This window comes from Lynx rufus, unplaced genomic scaffold (genome assembly GCF_022079265.1).
Source record: "Lynx rufus isolate CCGP_SWC_20201006 ecotype Redwood Valley unplaced genomic scaffold, mLynRuf1.p SCAF_6, whole genome shotgun sequence".
Taxonomy (NCBI): Eukaryota; Metazoa; Chordata; class Mammalia; order Carnivora; family Felidae; genus Lynx; species Lynx rufus.
Genome location: NW_025814878.1, coordinates 77,877,101 through 77,897,835, shown reverse-complemented (window position 1 = coordinate 77,897,835; position 20,735 = coordinate 77,877,101). Strand labels below are relative to the sequence as shown.

Below are 20,735 nucleotides of genomic sequence, written 5' to 3'. Positions count from 1 at the left end.
ATGAATGGATATTGTACTTTGTGAGATGCTTTTGCTGAATCTGTTGAAAAGATCATCTGGTTTTTACCCTTTCCCTTATTAATATGATGTATCATGTTGATTGATTATGAATATTGAACCACCCTTGCATCCCAGGAATTAATCCCACTTGATAATGGTGAATAATGAATTTTTTAAATGTATAATTGGATTTGGTTTGCTAGTATTTTGTTGAGGGCTTGTGCATCTATGTTCATCAGAGATACTGGTCAGTAGTTCTCTTTTTTGGTAGTGTTTTTAGCTGGTTTTGGTATCAGGGTAATGCTGGCCTCGTAGAGTGAATTTGGAAGCTTTCCTTCCACATCTACTTTTTGGAATAGTTTGAGTAGAATAGGTATTAATTTTTCTTTAAAGTTTTGGAAAAATTCACCAGAGAAGCCATCCAGTCCTAGACTTCTGTTTGTTGGGAGATTTTTGATTACTGACTCAATGTCATTGCTAATAATCTGTCTGTTCTAATTTTTTGTTTCTGCTTCAGTTTTAAAAGGTTCTATATTTCTAGGAATTTATCCATTTCTTCTAAGTTGTCAAATTTGTTGGCATACATTTTTTCATAATATTCTCTCATAATCCTTTGTATTTCTGTGGTGGTTGTTATTTCTCCTCCATTTTGATTTTATTTATTTGAGTCTTTTTTTCTTGATGAGTCTGGCTAAAGGATTATCAATTTTGTTTATCTTTTCAGAGAATCAGCTCCTAGTTTCATTGACCTGTTCTTTTTTTTTTTTTTTTTTTGGTCCCTACTTCATTTATGTTTGCTTTAGTCTTTATGATATCCTTCCTTCGACTTGTTTTCAGTTTTGTTTCTTCTTTTTCTAGCTCCTTGAAGTGTGAGGTTAGGTAACTTATTTGAGATTTTTTCTTGCTTCTTAAGTAGGCCCATATTGCTATAATTATCCCTCTTAGAACAACTTTTGTTGCTTCCCAAAGATTTGTTTGTTTGTTCATTTTTGGAGGGAGAGTGCATGAGTGGGGGAGGGAGTGGGGGGGTAGAGAATCTTAATCAGGCCCCATGCACAACATGGAGCCTGACGTAGGGCTCAATTCCACAACCCTGGGATAATGACCTGAGCAGAAATCAAGAGTCAGATGCTCAACTGGCTGAGCCACCCAGGAGCCCCTGGACTGTTGTGTTTTCATTTTTATTTGTCTCTGTGTAGTTTTGATTTCCCCTTTGATATCTAGGTGACCCATTCATTGTTATTTAGCCTCCATTTATTTGTGACAAACTTAAACTTTGCCAGTATTAAAAGAAATAGTATGGCATTGCATCTAGAGAGTGTTAATGAAATGTGGAAAAGAAAATAATTATTTTAGTAAAAACTACCTTCAAAGTCACACAGAGTTGCAGATTAACCTTAAAGTCATCTTTTAATTTAGTGACACGATTTAAAAAGTTATAAAATGATTGTTAGATTGTTCATTTTGTGAAGTAAGCAAGCAAACAGCTTTACTATGATATTTGATATTTAAGTGATTTATGCAGTAAAAGAAAAAAATGCACCCAAATCAAAGAAATTCCTACTACTTGGTTGTAATAAACTTGGATTTTCCCTTTTATTCTAAAATAAGTGACATGGGGCACCTGGCTGGCTCAGTCTGTAGCACATGCAACTCTCGATCTTGGGGTCATGAGTTTGAGCCCCACATTGGGCATAGAGCCTATTTTTAAAAAATAAATTTAAAAAAATCATTAAAAAAATAAGAGACATGGCTCTTCTAATTAATCTGTAGTTCTAATAACGTGTGTAAAAAAAAAAAAATCCCCAGAATTATATATAGTCAAAGAAATACTTATGGATATATAGATCAGATCATAAAGACAAAACTAGGTACTTTTAATTAAAAAGCATAGATTTATTTACATATGAAGTAGAGCATCAGTTTTCTTAAATCGCTTATATCTTTCCTTTTTGAAGTTGAATTATGTGTTTATTCATTTTAATTTTACAAAATAGTCATGTAGTTTAGGGAAGTAAAAGCTGCCTGGTTCATCCATTGTGGTGTAGGTCCTACATTCAGATCTAGTTCAGGACATGTTCTGTTTTGAGTATGTAATTGTAGAATTCAGCAGTTGATATAAATAAGGCCATGAGGTAATTTATTGTCTTAGAGTATCTTTTGTGGGCACACACTGAGTTGCCGTAAAGCAAGAAATCTATAAGTTCTATCCTGTTCGTCAGAAGTTGAGCTTTAAAAAAATGTTCAAATATTATGGTAAAAGTGACCAGTCTCAAAGATATGTCCTGTGGGATATTTGCTGTTTCTGTGTAAGATTTTATAAGGCTTTCAGATGCTTTTCATAGTAATAAAATGAATATGGTCATAAGCCTGAATTTGCATAGCTTCTCTGAGGGAGCTTGGAGCATTATCAGTTAATCATAATTTCCTTTTATAATATTAAGGATCACCACTGTTTGTTTTGATATAGACCCATAGAAAAAACAACCAAGCAAGTAAAAATTAGAACCCATGTAAGATCACTTTTAAAAAAGTCATTATTACAATTTCACTTTCGTACAGCTTCTAATTTTTTCTGTCTTTATAAAAAGTAGTCTGTGGTTGGGTCTTCATGATTTATTAACTGAAGTACTTAAAATAGAAAAAACAGTTCATAAAAATAACAGCTTTATTGAGAAAAAATGCACATACCATTATAATGCTCACTTAAAATATATATTCAAGGGTGCTTGGCTGACTAAATTGGAAGTGTGTGTGACTCTTGATCTTGGGGTTGTGAGTTTGAACTCCATGTTGGGTGTAGAGATTACTAAAACAATTTAAAAAATATTTAAAATATATATTCAGTGGTTTAATATATTCAGACAGTTGTACAGCCATCATAATCAATATTAGAACATTTTCATCCCTCAAATGAACCCCAGTACCCATTAGCATTGAGTCCTCATTTCTCTCCAACCCTACCCCCAACAATAGGCAACCACCAGTCTCCTCTGAAAATTTCATATACATGTAATCATGCAATATGTGGTCCTTTGAGACTAGTGTTGTTCACTCAGTGTATTGTTTTCAAGGCTATTCTGTGTTACAGCATGTATCAATACTTCATTTCTTTTTATTACTAAATATTCCGTTGTGCAGATATATCACATTTTATTTTTCTCTTCTTTGGTTGATGAGCATTTTTGTCATTTCCACTTTTTGACTTTCATAAATATTTCTATGGACGTTCATGAATGTGCCCTTGTTTTAAAAATCAGATCTTACAAATCATAGTTCTATCCTCAAATATCACTTTCATTCCTTGAAAATAATCTATTAATCATTGTCTAGAATATGATGTAAACTTGGCTAATAAATTCTTTCAGTTTTAAGAAATAGAGACAGTGGTGGCTAAATAGATTCTTGACCACTGTTTGTTTCTAATATAAAGTAAACTGTTAAATTCATTATATTTGTTTCTTGTTTTAATAAAATAGATATTTGGTGCTTGAAAAACTGAAGAAAGAAGAAGCTGACCGAATTCATATATTCAGTTCTTTTTTCTATAAACGCCTTAATCAGAGAGAAAGAAGAAATCTACATGAAACAACTAATCTGTCGTAAGTCAAAATCTGAAAATATTTAATAGATCTGTAGTAAGTCTCTCAAGTTTAATTTAATTAAAAAAGTACTTATTTTTAATTTTAATTTTAATTTTAATTGCGGCAATATCTTTTAATTCTGTTGTCAATTCATAGTCCTCTAAAGCCTCAAGAATACCTGGAATTCAATAAAGATTATTGGTCCAATATCTAAATCAGTATTTCCCAAATATGCCTGATAGTTTAAAAACAAAAAATTACTTGGATACTTATTAAATACAGATGGCTTTGTTTTACCCTAGATGTTCCATTCATAATATTTAAGAGAGCAACCTGTGAATCTGTACTTTTTTTTCTTTAGAAGAATTTTTTTTTTTTTTAATGTTTATTTATTTTGAGAGAGAGCAAAAGAAGAAGAGAAAGAATCTCAAGCGCTAAGAGCACGGAGCCCAAAATGGGGCCAAATCTCATTAACAGTGAGATCATGACCAGAGCCCAAATTAAGAGTCAGGCACTCAACCGACTAAGCCACCCAGGCACCCCGAATCTGTACTTTTAACAAGTTATTTGGATAATTGTGCTCAGACAAGTTAAGGAAATACTGTTCTATATATTAAGCTCCAGTCAGTTTGTTTATAATTCCTTTCCACATACTGATTACGTCCAGCTCTAATATGTACTGATAATTGGTCAAAAGATATATACAGAGTGTCCTAAGTTCTGTCAAATGTCTTGAATTGATGGCTGCTGTGCATATTTCATACTATTTCAGTGATTTCCTAATTTAGATCTTAGAGTTGATGAGAGTGATTGGTTAGACCAATGTTCATAGTCTTTTTTATTTCATCTACCGTAATGCTCACTTTTCCTGCTCTCTTCTCTTCAGGTCATGGTCTGATACACTTCTCAATATAGTTGCTAGTATGTAGTAATATAAATGGTAGCACTGGTTCACCTAGTAAGTAGTAGCGGGAATTAAATAATTCTTGCAGATTCAGTAATGAGCAGTTTCACATCTTCCTGGGTCCATCTGAAATGTTCTGTTTTCTTTTCCCAGCTTGTTAAATCATCTTACACAATTGTTTTCTTTGTTAACATCGTAGTCTTCATAATTTTAAATGGCTACATATAAGCTGAAGCACTGGAAACACTTCAGAAGCTTGATAGTTTATCTCTTGTCTTATAGAATACAGCAAAAGCGACATGGGAGAGTAAAAACATGGACCCGGCATGTAGACATTTTTGAGAAGGATTTTATTTTTGTACCCCTTAATGAAGCGTGAGTAAGAATTTTCTTTATGTAAATATGAAAACGTGTTATTTTTAGAAAACGTGTTTATGAGGTGAAGAACTTATTCATTTTAAACTTCTTTCTGAAATTTGTTGTATATATCCATATTATACTGCTTATTTTATGAAAATGCAGTTTTCCAGTGAATCATTTAAGACATTGTATTTTATAAACACTGGCAAGAGGTTTTTCTAATTTTAAAAAGGTTTTATGTGTCCATGTAGAATAACGTCAGTTTTAAAAAGTGGCACTTGTGGTCTACCAAACAGCCTGTGAAAAGGCTTCCTTATAGAGAGTAATGACTAGGTCACATAGAAGATTTTGTATCTTTACTTTAAAAAACACTTTGACTCTTAACCAAAAAAAAGAAAAGATGACTAGATTTATGTAATTTACTTAAATTGAAAACCATGCTGACTACTTGAAGCTGTTTTCTAAATAAATGGAGGTGGTTAAATATTTTCTGTTATTCTCCCACAGTGACCAGAGAGGCATTGATGTGTAGGATCAGAGTGTAGACTTGAGAGTTTTTATATTTCATTTTTCTGTTCTCCTGTGCCTTCCAGCCAAAATCCCCTAGGAATGCACCTGTAGTTGGACAGCTTGGATTTGTTCCTTGCATCAAGGACCACACACCATGGGCAACCATGGAGCCTCTAAGTAAAAGTGTGTTTGAAACAGCCTCTAACACAATTTGGGCTTTGGTTTGGTCATGTGGGGAAAGGTGTAAGGAAGCAGTTGTTTGGGTAAAAAAGTGGCATTTACCCATTTAGCAAAAAGGGGGAGTATTTGGTATTCATTTGGTTGTGCTGTGACCTAGTTTGTCTCTGCTTAGACAAATTGAGAAATGGCCTTGCATTGTCTCAATTTATTATGGTTGTGGAGTAAGTTTGTCTGAAGTTGATATTCAATAAGATTGTTTATGTCTAATAAGCCTAAGTGTGCCAGACTAGCTTCTGAATGTGTTCTCTTTTTTTCTCACTATGAAAAACAAATGCAGTCAGTAGTATAATGAAATTGTTTAAAATCATACGTTAATCATGAGACCTGTGGTTTCTAATGAGTGCAGCCACAGATAGGTATCTGTTTTTTGCTGTTTTGTTTTTAATTTTCCTGGTGGTGGTAGTTTTTTTAAAGTCTGTAAGCTAATCCATCTTAAGTGAAATTGTTCTAGCCTCTTCTCCCACTGGTGATTTAAGGTCAATGTAGCTGCTATTAAAAGGGATCATAAAAGCAAAACCCTGTCTCTTAGAGGTTGAAAATTACCTCAGATGTGTCTGATTCAACCTTATCCTTTCAGCTAGGTGAAGAAAGAATTTTTCTTAGTTTTTAGGTGTACAACAGAAAATTTATGGTTTATATGTATTGTCATACCTAAGAAATGTTAAAAACTATGATGGACTTAGGTTATACCTTTAGGTTGGGAATTAGTATGATACCATATTAATTTTCAAAACACATTTTTTCACATTTAACTTTTCTGACATTGAGATGTGATTTACAGTCAACTATGTCTTGGAGTTAAGGAAGGGAGAAGGATGGTGTGTTGCTCTTTGTACTACGCCAGCCCGATCTAAGTCCCTAGGATACTGAGGGTCAATACTTAAGAACAGGGAGAAGCATTCCTCCATCTTGCCTTTATAATGCTGAGGATGAAGCCAGGCTCTGTCACCCTGTTTTTAATGCAATCTGATGAAGAGACATTGTTTCTTAGTATTACCTTGGGGAAACTTAACATTTTGTAAAAATGAGAATGTAGAATAACTTCTATTTATGTCAAGTTAAGCATTTTTCCTCTCAGCAAATACCTATTGAACACCTACTATATGACAAACGCTGTACTCAGCTAATAAGTTCTCTGACATCTATAGCATGTAACACTGTCTAGCAAATGGTAAGTTAATAAAATTCCTTTTTAGATTAATATTAGTCAATGTTAGCTGTATAGCTCTTTACTCATGGCTTATAACCTATTATTGGAAACTGTGATACCTGAATTCAGCTATATCACGAGCACCCACCTGATAGCTGGAACTCTACTAATATTTGAAGTTTTCTAATAATGCTTAAAGTAGAAAAAAAGACAAAGAATTATTTAATATTTTCAATAGTAAGCAATTCCTAATCTTATTCTTAAGAAAAACATAGTAAAAGTCTTTTAAAAGCTACATATGTGCAATATTTAGAAAGTGTTCAAAATTATAGTCTAATTAGACTTCTGAAAACATTTTAATCTTGAGGCTAGTTTTCTATCCTTTGACATAAATAGGTCAAGAAACAAAGGTAAATGGAAATGGTGAATTACAGTGATCGGAGTTCTATTTTATTAAGTTGCCTAGAAATAAGAATGAATTTTTCATTCAAAAGAATAAAGATACAAAGGATTGTTTGCAAAATAGAATGCAGGCTACATAATTCTGAACAAAATATGTTATTTTTGAGTAGATATTGCAGTCTATTAGTGATCATATAAAACATAAGAGAATCTTAAAAATTGAACATTCTTAATAAGTTTGTTGGCAAAGGCTTTAGAAAAAATATTTCAATTGATATTGCCAAATATAATAGGCTCTTCTAATAAATAATGTATTCAGTAGTTTCATTTGTTTTTTACAGTGCACACTGGTTTTTGGCTGTTGTTTGTTTCCCTGGTTTGGAAAAACCAAAGTATGAACCTAATCCTCATTACCATGAAAATACAGTCATGCAAAAATGTTCAACTGTAGAGGACAGTTGTATTTCTTCTCCTTCAGCCAGTGAAATGGACAGTTCACAAAATTCTTCTGCCAAGCCTGTAATTAAGAAGATGCTAAACAAAAAACATTGCATAGCTGGAATTGATTCAAGTGCTGAACAGGAAGAAAGTGACCCTCATTCTCGGAGAAACATAGGCAGTATGAAATGTAGTCTGAAAAAAATAAATCATACTGCAAGTGAAAATGAAGAACCGAATAAAGGAGAATCCACATGCCAGAAAGTTGTTGATAGGATTAAAAGCGAAAATGGCCTACAGAATGAATATTTAAATTCTATGCACCATACAGGTATGTTTCTGAATATTTTGAAAGAATGAAGGAATTCAGAATACACTGGATTTCTTGTACATAGGATTAAGATTTTAGGGCACACTTTTTTTTTAAAGTCATGTTTATTGACATGACTTGCTTACAATAACATTTGCCCATTTTTAAGTATAGCCCAGTGAGCTTTGATAAATATGTACAGTCATGTAATCTCTATAGCAATCAAGATTTAGAATCTTTCCATCACTCTAAGAAATTCCCTTGTGGCTTTCCACACCTCATAGAACGTTTAAAAATTGTGCTATAAGGTCTACATTTTTCATTTATAACAACTTAGTTTTATTCTTATTTTATAGGAAATTTATGTATTTGGCAGAAACAGTAGTTGGACAGTCTTAGATCTTAGATCTTTAAGATGAATTCGTTCATTTGTAATTTACAGATGGGCAAATACAGATCAAATAATTAGAGTCAGAAAATAAAGCTTTTTCCTCCAAAATAGTTGTTGACATTCCAATTAAAGGTCAGTTCCTTATTCCTCATTCTCTCCTTCATGGTTCTTAGTGGGAAGAAGGGCACTGCTCCAGCTTCTGCTTTTTTATTTTCCTTCAATTTTGTTGAATCAGTATTTTTTCCTTGAATTGGTTCTATATTTCTTGCACTTGTTAGAGAAATCTAAAGTTTCTCTGCCAATACTTAAATTTCATATCAAATCATTTAATTTTCTCTCCAACCCAAAAGTAAAATAGTTACTTGATAAAATCCATAATATGCTAATGATATGTGCCTTGCTTATTAAACTGTGAGTAAATCTAATGTGTTTTCTTTGGAGGAAAAAAGAATAAGGCATAGAAGAGGTTACATGAATTCAGAAAGAACCTATCAAAAATTAAGAATGCTGAACATTGTCTTGGTACTCTTACCACTTTATTTTAGTAACTCATCTAGTGTTGAGTTTTGTAAGAATATTTTTTATTTGTTTGACATATTTTCTGCTTGGGTAAAATAAAAAAAAGAGGCAACGAATAGTCATATTAAAGATTAATTACTGGGGCACCTGGGTGGCTTAGTCAGTTAAGTTTCTGATTTCGGCTCAGGTCATGATCTCGCAATTTCTGAGTTCGAGCCCTGGGTTGGGCTCTGTGCTGATATTGCAGAGCCTGCTTGGGATTCTCTCTCTCTCTCTCAAAAAAATAAACGTTAAAAAATTTTTTTTTAAAGATTACCATTTTGGCACTCTTAAGACCAAGTGTGCATGGTTTCTCATCCCCTTTAAAACAGTCGTACCAATTAGCACATGAAAAGGTGATGGAGATAATTAGACATAAAAGAAGTGTAAATCACAACTGTAATGAGATACTTCTTCATATCACACTAGTATGGCTACAATTAAAAAGTCAGATACTAACATGTGGGTGAGGATGTGGAGAAATCAGAATCCCTCATATGTTACTGGTGGAAATGTAAAATGGTACAGCTGCTTTCTTTGGAAGACAGCTGGATAGTTCCTCAAAAAATTAAATGTAGGGTGCCTGAGCAGTTCAGTCAGTTAAGCAACCAAGTCTTGATTTCAGTTCAGGTCATGATCTCAACGGTTTATGAGTTCAAGCCCTGCATCAGGCTCTGTGCCTACAGTGCAGAGCCTGCTTGGGGTTCTCTCTCACCCTCTCTCCCCCTCTCTGTACCTACCCTGCTTGCTCACTCGCTCTCTCTCTCTCTCTCTCAGAATAAGTAAAGTCAATTAAATGTAGAGTTAATATATGACCCAGCAATTTCATTCTTACTACATATATATCCAAGAGAAGGAAAAGCACACAAAAACTTGGACACGAATGTTCACAGCAACTTTATAGTAGCCAAAATGTAGAAGCAACCCAAATGTCATCCACTGACAAATGGATAATCAATTAGTGATATATGTATCCAATGGAATGTTATTAGGTCATAAAAGGAATACTGCTACATGCTACAACATGGATGAGTCTTGAAACTATTGTGAAAATAGTCACAAAAGACCACATGTTATATGATACCATTTTCATGAACTCTCCCAAACAGGAAAATCTATGGGGTAGATTAGTGGCTGCTTGGGGCTAGTGTGGTGTGACAGACAGGAGTGTGAGGAGGAGGGAAATGATGGTTGAAGGGTACAGGGTTTCCTATTGAGATTTTAAAATTTACTGTGATGATAGTTGTACATATGTGTAAATATATCAAAAACAACTGAATTGTACTTTTTTTTTTGAGAGCGTGCATGAGTACTAGCAGGGAAGGGGCAGAAAGAGAGGCTTAAACCACAAACCATGAGATCATGACCTGAGCTGAAACCAAGAGTCAGACCTTAACTGACTGAGCCACCCAGACACCCCCTGAATTGTACACTTTAAATGGGTGAATTGTATGATATGTGAATTAGATTTCCATAGAACTATTTTCTTTAAAGTTCTCCGTTGATCAGTAATCTCATACACTGTAATGTGAATTCAAATTAGAAATGAATTAAAGTTTGGGGCACCTGGGTGGCTTATTCAGTTAAGCATCGACTTTTGGTTTCAGCTCAGGTCATGATCTCAGGGTTTGTTAGTTCAAGCCCTGCATCGGGTTCTGCGCTGACAGTGTGGAGCCTGCTTGGGATTCTCTGTCTCCCCCCAACCCTCTCTCCACCCCTCCTCTGCTCCCTCTCTCAAAAAAATAAATATATACACTTTAAAAAATGAATTACAGTTCAAGACTTAAAGCAATGGGGCAAAACCTAGGGCTTCATATGAGCATAACCCCAGAAATTCCTGGTAGCCCTTTCCTTCAAATTAATGTTCTAGTCAAGTAGTATCCAGTTAAATTTAAGTAAATACCCTCACAAATCCTAGTGGAGATCCAAGTGTAGAATCATGTGTTTGCCTTTCTAGTATTTGTTTATCCCCCCCTTTTTTTTGTTTTTGTTTTGTTTTTAGTATGTGTGTAGCCATATCAAATGTATCTTCCTTAAGGGAAATTAATTTACTTTTATTGGGTGTGATACCCTCATATTTTCTCTTCTTTTCAATGCTTGCCTTCATCCAGTGATGATAGTATCCCACAGTTTGAAAAATAGTACCCTAGAGTAAGTCTGTACATTTCTGTACTTTTATCAGATGTTTCCAAGGGATCACTCACACAAAAGTACATTAAATAAGAGTGCTCTCTAGAGGTGCTTCTACTACCTCAGAGAAGTTGGTTATATAGTCTGTTCTATATAAAATGATGGCATGTTAAAAATTAGGATAAGAACTTATAACAATTTTTGTGATTGTGATTAATATTTCAAGAACTGATTTCTATTTGGGCTGGGAATATAATTGAAAAGATTTAAATGAAGCATTTAGACAGTTTTAATGTGGGGGTTTTTTTGTTTTGTTTTGTTTTTTTAACCTTTATTTTTGAGAGACAGAGAGAGACCGAGCATGAGCACAGGAGGGGCAGAGAGAGGAGGAGACAGAATCTGAAGCAGGCCCCAGGCTCTGAGCTGTCAGCACAGAGCCCAATGCAGGGCTCGAACTCACAAACCGTGAGATCATGACCTGAGTTGAAGTCGGACGCTTAACTGCCTGAGCCACCCAGGCGCTCCTATAGTTTTTTTTTTTTTTTTAATGTTTATTTATTTTGGGAGAGAGAGTGCAAGCAGGAGAGTCAGGCTCCATCTCATGAATCATGAGATCATGACCTGAGCCGAGATCAAGAGTCCGACACTTAACTGACTGAGCCACCCAGGCACCCCAGTTTTAATATAGTTTTAACCATCAAACATACAGAGTCACAAGTGTTGACTTCTGATGTCAGGTAATATGCTGTAGTAAATAAGTGGGAATTGTATCTTATCACAAGAATTAGGTTAAGGTCAATTGTAGGAAAATAATGTGTAGTATCAGTACTTTCATTTGCTGGTTTTTCAGTTGGGCACTATATGAAATGTTGTCTTGCTCTGGTACATGAAAAATGTATATGTTTTAAACTCTAGAATCTCACTCGGCATCTTCAGATGATCTCACTATGTGAGAAGCTCTCAGGAACTGGGACTGATTAAAAGAACAGCTGATTGAGTTACCACCTCTCAGTTTATGCCAGAACATTTGTTTACTGAATGAAAGAATTGACTACACCATTTAAATTATTTTTTTCCATTTTTTTTTGAAATGTACATATTTTTAACTTGTGTAAGGTATATTTTATATGATGCAGCTTCTGTAGAATTGGCTGCTAGAGTAACTTGATTACAGTTGATTAATAATGAATTGCCTGAGGATTTGGACAGATTTTATTCAAATATAGATATTTTAGCTTCAAACATAAAAATACAGATGTTTGAAAACAATTGAAAGGTTTTTTTTTTTTTAATTGAAAAACTTTGTGTGTGTGTGTTTTATTATTTGTGAGAGAGAGACAGAGCTTAAGTGAGGGAGGGGGCAGAGAGAGAGGGAGACACAGATCCAAAGCAGGCTCAACATGGGGCTCAAACCCACGAACTGTGAGATCATGACCTGAGCTGAAGTCGGACGCTCAACCGACTGACCCATCCAGGTTATTTTTCATAAAGCAAAAGGATTTACCATAGTGTTTTATTATTATATTAAGTAGTATGTTTCCAATCACAACATCCTATCCTAAACTGATTATTTTCATTTTAATATTTTTCTTTTATTATTTGTCCAAAAACAAGCCTATTTTACTTAATTTTAATCATGTTTTTTTTTATTAAACCTTTTTTTGCTTTTTTTTTTTTTAATGTTTATTTTTAAGAGAGACTTAGAGACAGAGTGCAAGTCGGGGAGGGAGAGAGAGAGAGATGGAGACACAGAATCCAAAGCAGGCTCCAGACTATGCTGTCAGCACAGAGCCCGACGCAGGGTCTGAGCTCCCAAACTGCGAGATCATGACCTGAGCCCAAATTGGACGCTTAACCAACTGAGCCACCCAGGCGCCCCAGAGCTTATTTATTTTTGAGAGAGAGAGAGAGCACGAGCAGGGCAGGGGCAGAGAGAGAGGAGACCAAGAATCCCAAGCAGGCTCTATGCTGTCAGCACAGAGCCCAATGCATGGCTTGAACTCACAAACTGTGAGGTCATGACCTGAGCCAAAGTCAAGAGTCAGATGTTTAACCAACTGATCTACCCAGACACCCCATTAATCATTTTATTTTTTAATCTGTATTGTACAATATTTCATATTTTTACAATTTTAATTTTAAAAATATATAATATTTCATTTTATGTTCTACAATTTGCTATTTCTATTTTTGGACATTAGGTTATTTTCAGACTATTGTAGCTTCTGTTACTAAAGATAACTAGCAGACCTAGTACAAAAATGTTTTATATATCTACATGTATATATCTATATACATATTTAAATATACATATATTTAATAATATAATTGACGTCTAGTTTTAAATTTTAATGAATTTTAGGGTCTGAGTTGTAGAAGTAACTTTGTAATTGACATGTCAATCCAGGGTTGTTGTTTTGTGTTTTGTTTTGTTTTTAATTTTATCTTTTTTAATGTTTATTTTAAGAGAGTGAGAGTGTAAGCAGGAGAGGGGCAGAGAAGGAGAGGAAATCCCAAGCAGGCTCCACACTGTCAGCTCAGAGCCTGAGGTGGGGTCGATGTCACAAACTGTGAGATCATGATCTGAGCCAGTATCAAGAGTTGGACTCTGAACCAGCTGAGCCACCCAGGTGCCCCTTGGTCCAGGTTTTTATTAAAAGCAAGTTATATTTGTGAGGGGTGCCTGGGTGGCTCAGTCTGACTCCAGATTTTGGCTCAGGTCATGATCTCCTGGTTTGTGAGATCAAGCCCCATGTCGGGCTCTGTGCTGACAGCATGGAGACTGCTTGGTATTCTCTCTCCTCTCTCTCTCTCTCTCTCTCTCTCTCTCTCTCACTCTGCCCCTCTTCCACTCATGTTTTCTCTCTCTCAGAAATAAACTTTTTTTAAAAAGTAAGTTATATTTGTGATATTACATGTTAATGCAGGTTTTGGATCTATATTTACTATATAATTGGCATTAATTTTAACATCATATACTGTAAGTTATATGCATGTCCTTTTAAAAATTATGTAATGTTTCTTACTGATATAGATGGTTTAAGCAAAATTAGACTAAACTATAGTGATGAGTCAGCGGAAGGCAGTAAAATGCTTGAAGATGAACTCATCGACTTCTCAGAAGATCAGGATAACCAGGTAAAACCTAATGCTTGGCAAAAAGCTCCAATATTTTATCTAATTAAATTTTTCCCTGGAGTCCTATAGGCAATTCCTTCAACCAATAACACAGGCCTTCTGAATTTGGGTCTCATCTCAAAGCACAAACTGAGTTTTTAATTCAGAAGTTGACAGCATAAATGTATTAATGTTGTTTTGCATTATTTTCTTTTAGGGCTTTTGTTGTAGTTTTGGCCATCCATTTAATAGAAAATGAATTCTCCCACCTGAACCCAGCCACCACCCCAGTAGCCCTACCATCCTTTTCCCTTCCTCTTTTAAAACATTTATGGGTCATACTTAACCTTTGGTCTAACTTCTTCAAGAGGCAAATGTTTAGATACTTGATTATATGGTACATGAGCACCACAAAATTATATTATTTTTTCCACTTTTCCAGTGATTTTTTTTCTTTCTTCTAAATTAATGTATAAGTATCATGGCAGGAGCACATAGTATTTAGTTAAAACTAACATAGGTCAATTCTCATTATTTCCTTAGAGTTTCATTTGCTATAATAAATTTTATTTACACCAAGAACAAAATCTATTTTTGAAAATATTTTATGACTTCAGTTAAAGAGAGCTTTATATTGAAGGAAAAGTTTGTAAGAATTCTACAGCATTTCATTTCTTTAATTCTTTGACCTTTCTTTAGTTGTTAAGATAAACTTTGAGTTTATCTAGTAGTGAAGATAGCTCTGTACTGTACCATTTGTCCTTTTTGTTTAATCTTCTTGTGAACAAAAGCCATTTTTTGTCATGTCCCTTGCTCTACAATATATGTTTAAGGAATATAGTTTTTCTCTGCAACTTATACAGGCACATTGTATGTATTACATTAAAGGCTTACAAAGAGCACTGTTCTTACACTCCTTTGGTTGTAACAGTTATGTGAACTAGCTAATCTAATACAATTACTATTATTATTTCCATTTTTGATTATTTAATTTATAAGGTTGCCAGAAACTTTCTAAAGAATAGAAAAAGTCTTGTTTTACATTCAAGATAATCGACAGAATAAGACACAGTGTCACTAAGTTTTCTTCTCTCAAGTGAAGCAGATATATGGTTTTGTCAAGGAGGTGTTTCCAAAAACTCTTTAAATATTTCTGATTTGAGAAAATTATGTAAAAGAATAATAAATATAAGTCCTTCATGCTCCTATTGTGAAACAGTCGTCTTAACCAACAAACTAAATTTTTGTAGAAATATCTAAAATCAGAGCAGTAGTATTTGACTGAAGAAGAATGAATCATAATATTTTCAATCATTAAAATTTTCTTTTACATTGAGCAAATAGATGTAACAATGGACTTCTGATCAGTAATTTCTTTTCATTAAAATGTCAGTGTTATGGCATTACAGAATTACAATTGAGTGACTGCATTTTCTCATGTCTGATCACTTAAATGGAAAAGAATTTACATATTTGCTACAAAGATTTTTATCATCAATAGTGCTACTTTGTGAGGTTATTAATTATTTAGATTATATATTTTTAATACTAACAGCCTGTCTTTTATAGGATGATAGCAGTGATGATGGATTCCTTGCCGATGACAACTGCAATTCAGAAATAGGACAGTGGCATTTAAAGCCTACCATCTGTAAACAGTAAGCATTAACTTTATATCTTGAAAACTGCATGACAAATTTTATTTACATACCCTCCTAAAATAAAACATAACTGGACAGTTTTTATTTAAACTAGTGCCTAAAAGTCACAAAGCGTGTCAGGATGGGTGAGGAGAATGTCCAGGGCTCAAGTTGGGCAGAATGGATAATCCTTTCAGTTCTCTGTCCATTTTCTATTTGTGTATGCACACACATTCCCATAGACACCTACTATTTCTTTTGGATATACATTGATTTGGAGCAAAGAAAGGACAAAGAACTGTCATTCACATTCAGATCAGTAACTTGGGAATTGACGTTTACAGTGGTTCAATAGCTACTATGTAAAGACTGTGGAGTGACTCAAGGCAGTCCTTAGGGACATGTCTCAAGAGTGAATCTGTTTGGTTTTCAGAAGTACATGTCTGGAGCACCTGATTGGCTCAGGCTGTAGAACATGTGATTCTTGATCTCAGGGTCATGAGTTTAAGCCCCACGGTGGGTGTAGAGCTTGCTTTAAAAAAAAAAAAACACAAAACAAAAAACAAAATGAAAAAACAGTACATGTCATGAGGGCTTTCAGGGTCTATGAATTACTTAGTTGATGAAGTATTACCTATTTCTAGACTCCATTTCTTTTGACTTTTTTGTAGAAAATGTTAGGTGAAACTCCATTAATAGCTTTTGAAAAGCAAACTTCATTAATAAATGAAAATGTAGAGAGCTGGAGCAATTAAGAGATCTGCATCAAATCCCGTAGAATTTTAGTCAAGAAGAACCCAGATCTTTAAACATTCAAGACTTTTTGTACTACGTTAGACTTCCTCTTAGGTTTACAACAATATTTTAAAGGTTGAGTGTTACTTATATCGAGTGTTCTAAAGTAGAATCTTACACTGATTCCTACACCAGATTCTAAATCTTACACTGGATTCTTACATTGGATTCAAAAAACACTGGATTCTAAACTAATTTTTTTTTTTTTTCTATTTTTAAGTAATCTCTACACACCATGGGGCTTGAACTCACAACCTCGAGATCAAGAGTTGCATGCTCCACCATGCAGGCACCCCTAATTAGCCAGGCACCCCTAATTTTTCTGTGTGATGATTACCTGTTTTGCTATCTATAACAGGTTTTGGTTAACCAAAACCTGTTATTTGGGGGCATCTGGCTGACTCAGTTGAAAGAATGTGTGAGTCTTGATATTGGGGTCGTGGGTTTGAGCCTCATGTTGGGTTATAGAGATCACTAAAAAATATAAATGAACTTTTAAGAAATGAACTTATTTCTACTTTGCTTGGTCCCACTTTTGGTGATTTGGAATCTGGGGATGTTCAAATTTTCAGAATTATTTTGACTTTTTACTAAATTTTGAATTCTTTTAAGGAACTAACTATAGAACTTTAGTGAAATATATTCCTAATAAGATATGGTTCAGTTAGTATTCTACAATTTGGTATTTAGTATAACCGTGGATATTTAAGTATTATTGGGGTGTATGTGTCTGTAAGATTTATTTTTCACCCAAGCTTTACGGAGTCAGGGGAATTCTGAATGTTTTAAATTCTCTTGTTAATGCTCATCTTTTTATGTGTTCTTTAACATTATAAAGTGTTAACATTTGGTCATTTTACCCTGCAGACCTTGTATCCTATTGATGGACTCACTTAGAGGCCCTTCTCGATCGAATGTTGTAAAAATTCTAAGAGAGTAAGTTCAAAGTCATAACTTGTACTTTGTATTCTGGTGGGAATGAGGGACTGTGTATACTTATATATGTATATTCTTACTGTATGTGCATTATTGCAGGTATTTAGAGGTGGAATGGGAAGTTAAAAAAGGAAGCAAAAGAAGTTTTTCCAAAGATGTTATGAAAGGCTCTAATCCAAAAGTACCCCAGCAAAACAACTTCAGTGATTGTGGTGTATATGTATTACAGTATGTAGAGAGCTTTTTTGAGGTGGGTTTCAGTATGTTGGATCTGATATGATAAATAATAAAATAGTTTATAGTGGACCCTTAGACAAAATGGGTTTGAACTGCATGGGTCTACTTTTTCACAGATTTTTTTTTTTTTTTAATATAGTACAGTACTATAAATGTATTTTCTCCTCCTAATTAATGATTTTTGTAATATTTTCTTTTCTCTAGCTTACTTTATGTAAGAATATAGTAATATAATACATATAACATACAAAATATGTGTTAATTGACTATGTTATTAATAAGGCTTTTGGTCAATAGTAGGCTGCTATTAGGTAAGTTTTTCGGGAGTCAAAAGTTATATATGGATTTTGGACTCAGTAGGGTAAGCACCCTGAATCTCCACATTGTTCAGGGGTCAACTGTATTTGACCTTACATTAATGTTAAAAACATTAATAAGGAAATATTTTAAGTAGTTTGAAAACTATCATTTCAAAAATTTGTCCAGGGAGCAAAAACTCCCAAATTGGAAAATTTTTTAAAAATAAAAAGACTATTTATACTTCATGAAATCCAAGGTTTGTTGACCTCATGCCTCATCACTGATCAACTCTCCCTCTTCACTCGCTCTTTCCACCTTAAGAAATCTCTCCCATCATTTGGACTTATACCCTCTTTTCTCCCCTTTACAGATATATTTATGGAGAAGTATTTATATGTTCACTGTCTTCATTTCCACAAATCCTACTCGTTTCTCAAATCTTTGTAATCTGGCTTTACTCTTGCCCTTATGTTGAAATTATTCTCAACCTCCCGGCACCATTTTACACTGTTGACCATTCCTTCTTCATAATGCTTTCTTCCTTCGACTTCAGAGATACAAAACCATGCACACCACTCTTGGATATCCTTTATAATTATCTTGATTCCATCCTCTTCCTCATCCATTATCCAGTATAGCACTCAGTCCTGTGAATTCTATCACTTAATGTCATATATGTGCAATCCTTTATTCCTGCTGCTACTTTCTACGTCCAGGAAACTGGCATCACTATTCTGAACCACTACACCAGTCTCCAAGCCTGCTGCCTTTTATTTTTCAGTTGATTTCCATAAGCTGAAGTCTAATCATTTTATGCATGTGAAAGATGAAAATCCTTCATATGGCCTGTGTGACCCAACTTCTGTTCGAGCTTCTAGCCTCATTTCGTACCATTCTTACTCTAGCATTCTATGTCATTCAGTTTTTTATATTGTGTCATGTTCTTTCTTGCCTCTAGGCCTTGGTACATATGTTCCTACCTGGGATACTCTTCCTAGTTGCTTCTGTCATTCTTTATTGGACCAACTTCTTCTCATTCTTCAGGTCTCAGTGTAAATATCACTTCTTGGAATTGTGTTAAGCCCCCAGACATGGATTTTCATAGGACTTTCTGCTTCTACTGTCATAATACCTGTCGTGTCCATTGTTTTAATTGTTGAGTTATCTGTCTGTCTAGACCAGAATCAGCAAACCATTTATAAAGGGGCCAAGTAGTAAATATTTTAGGCTCTGTGGCCATGCAGTTTCTATGCCTGCTCACAGTTCAGCTATTGTGGCTGTTTTTCAATAAGGCTTTATTTACAAAAACAGGCAGTAGGCAGAATTTGGCCCAACAGCTATAGTTTGCTGACCTCTGATCTAGACTACAAGATCTATAGGCAAAAACTGTCTCATTATCTCCAGTGCCTAGCACAATATCTGGCATGAGACAGATAATGAGTACATACTTATTAAATGAATTTACTTATTATCCATTTTTAACTCTAATGCTTTTGTGATTGAAATTAAAATACTTATTATGGTTTTCTAATGTGCATTTAATGTTTTTATTTCCAGAATCCAATACTCAATTTTGAACTACCTATGAATTTGGCAAACTGGTTTCCTCCCCCAAGAATGAGAACAAAAAGAGAAGAAATCCGAAACATAATTCTGAAACTTCAGGAAGATCAGAGCAAAGAAAAAAAGAAGCTTAAGGACACTTATTCAGCAGAAACATCTTTAGGTGAAGGAACAGAACAATATGTCAATAGCATCTCAGATTGACCCATTTCTGATGCTTGTCAGTATTGCCTTCAGAAACTGAGTGACTTTCAACTTTGGGTATAGACAGTAAAGAACTGAAGTGCTCATTACTCAGAGTGATCTGGAAATGTTAATGCTTGTATAAATGTCATATAATTAATTTCCAATGGAGTATGTATTAAGTAAAAGTTTGTAAATATGTTAATGAGGCCAATTTTTCCAGCATTTATAATTATTTTTTTCACTTGTTAGGAAGCTTTTGTTATGTATTTTCTGTTAATAGTACTTGAAACTGCAACTTCTCAACACAAAATAAATAAAAAGAAAATATTTATAGGAGGAAATGATTAATTTGATATTCTTTAGTGAACTTGTATTAAATTCCTTAGTGGGTGTGACATATTTCATGGGACTATTAAAAGTATCTATGATAATCTTTTGACCTGCATTTGTTCTAAAATAACTTGAAATATGAAAATATGATTAAATATAAGGAATTTTGAACAAGAAAGACATCTTCATATGCTTGTATAGTGGAAAAAAATAACAGCTTTTTAAATCATACACTCCCTTGTGTTCAGAGAACCCCAAAAATGTAATAAATATTTATAATTTTACACAAATATTTAAGAAGAAGCAGTATTAAGAGAAATTCAAAGAAAAATAATCTTGAATTATACTACTAAATAATAGTTATACTTTATCATATCTTATTGTCAAGTACATTTCTGAAGACATCAAAGACTCAGGTTAAAACTATTTTGGTAAGTGCAGCTTAAATTTCAAATATCCCATGTTACCTTTCTATATTATAGCTTAAAGTATGCTACAATTTGTGTGATATAGTTGATAAACATTTTTAATCTGTGTGAACACAGGAATTTAAATAGGAATTTACTATTTTTTGTAATGGCTTTTGCTATTTTTTCATTGCTCATTTTGTTCTCGTTATTTTGATAAACAAAATATCAGACTTCTGTGCTTGAG

General features: G+C 34.0%; 1 protein-coding gene across 2 annotated transcripts in view; it reads left to right on the top strand.

Moving 5' to 3' along the window:
• Positions 1 to 20,087, top strand: part of SENP6 (SUMO specific peptidase 6) — a 116,037-nt gene extending 95,950 nt beyond the window's left edge. For both annotated transcript variants that reach the window (XM_047103315.1, XM_047103313.1), the window contains 8 exons: positions 3,480 to 3,602; positions 4,771 to 4,863; positions 7,492 to 7,919; positions 14,012 to 14,115; positions 15,664 to 15,752; positions 17,397 to 17,465; positions 17,565 to 17,715; positions 19,560 to 20,087. In XM_047103315.1, the coding sequence (XP_046959271.1) occupies positions 3,480 to 3,602; positions 4,771 to 4,863; positions 7,492 to 7,919; positions 14,012 to 14,115; positions 15,664 to 15,752; positions 17,397 to 17,465; positions 17,565 to 17,715; positions 19,560 to 19,769 (1,267 nt within the window). In that variant the 3' untranslated portion in view covers positions 19,770 to 20,087. The remainder of the gene's footprint in view (positions 1 to 3,479; positions 3,603 to 4,770; positions 4,864 to 7,491; positions 7,920 to 14,011; positions 14,116 to 15,663; positions 15,753 to 17,396; positions 17,466 to 17,564; positions 17,716 to 19,559) is intronic.
• The last annotated feature ends 648 nt before the right edge of the window (positions 20,088 to 20,735 follow it).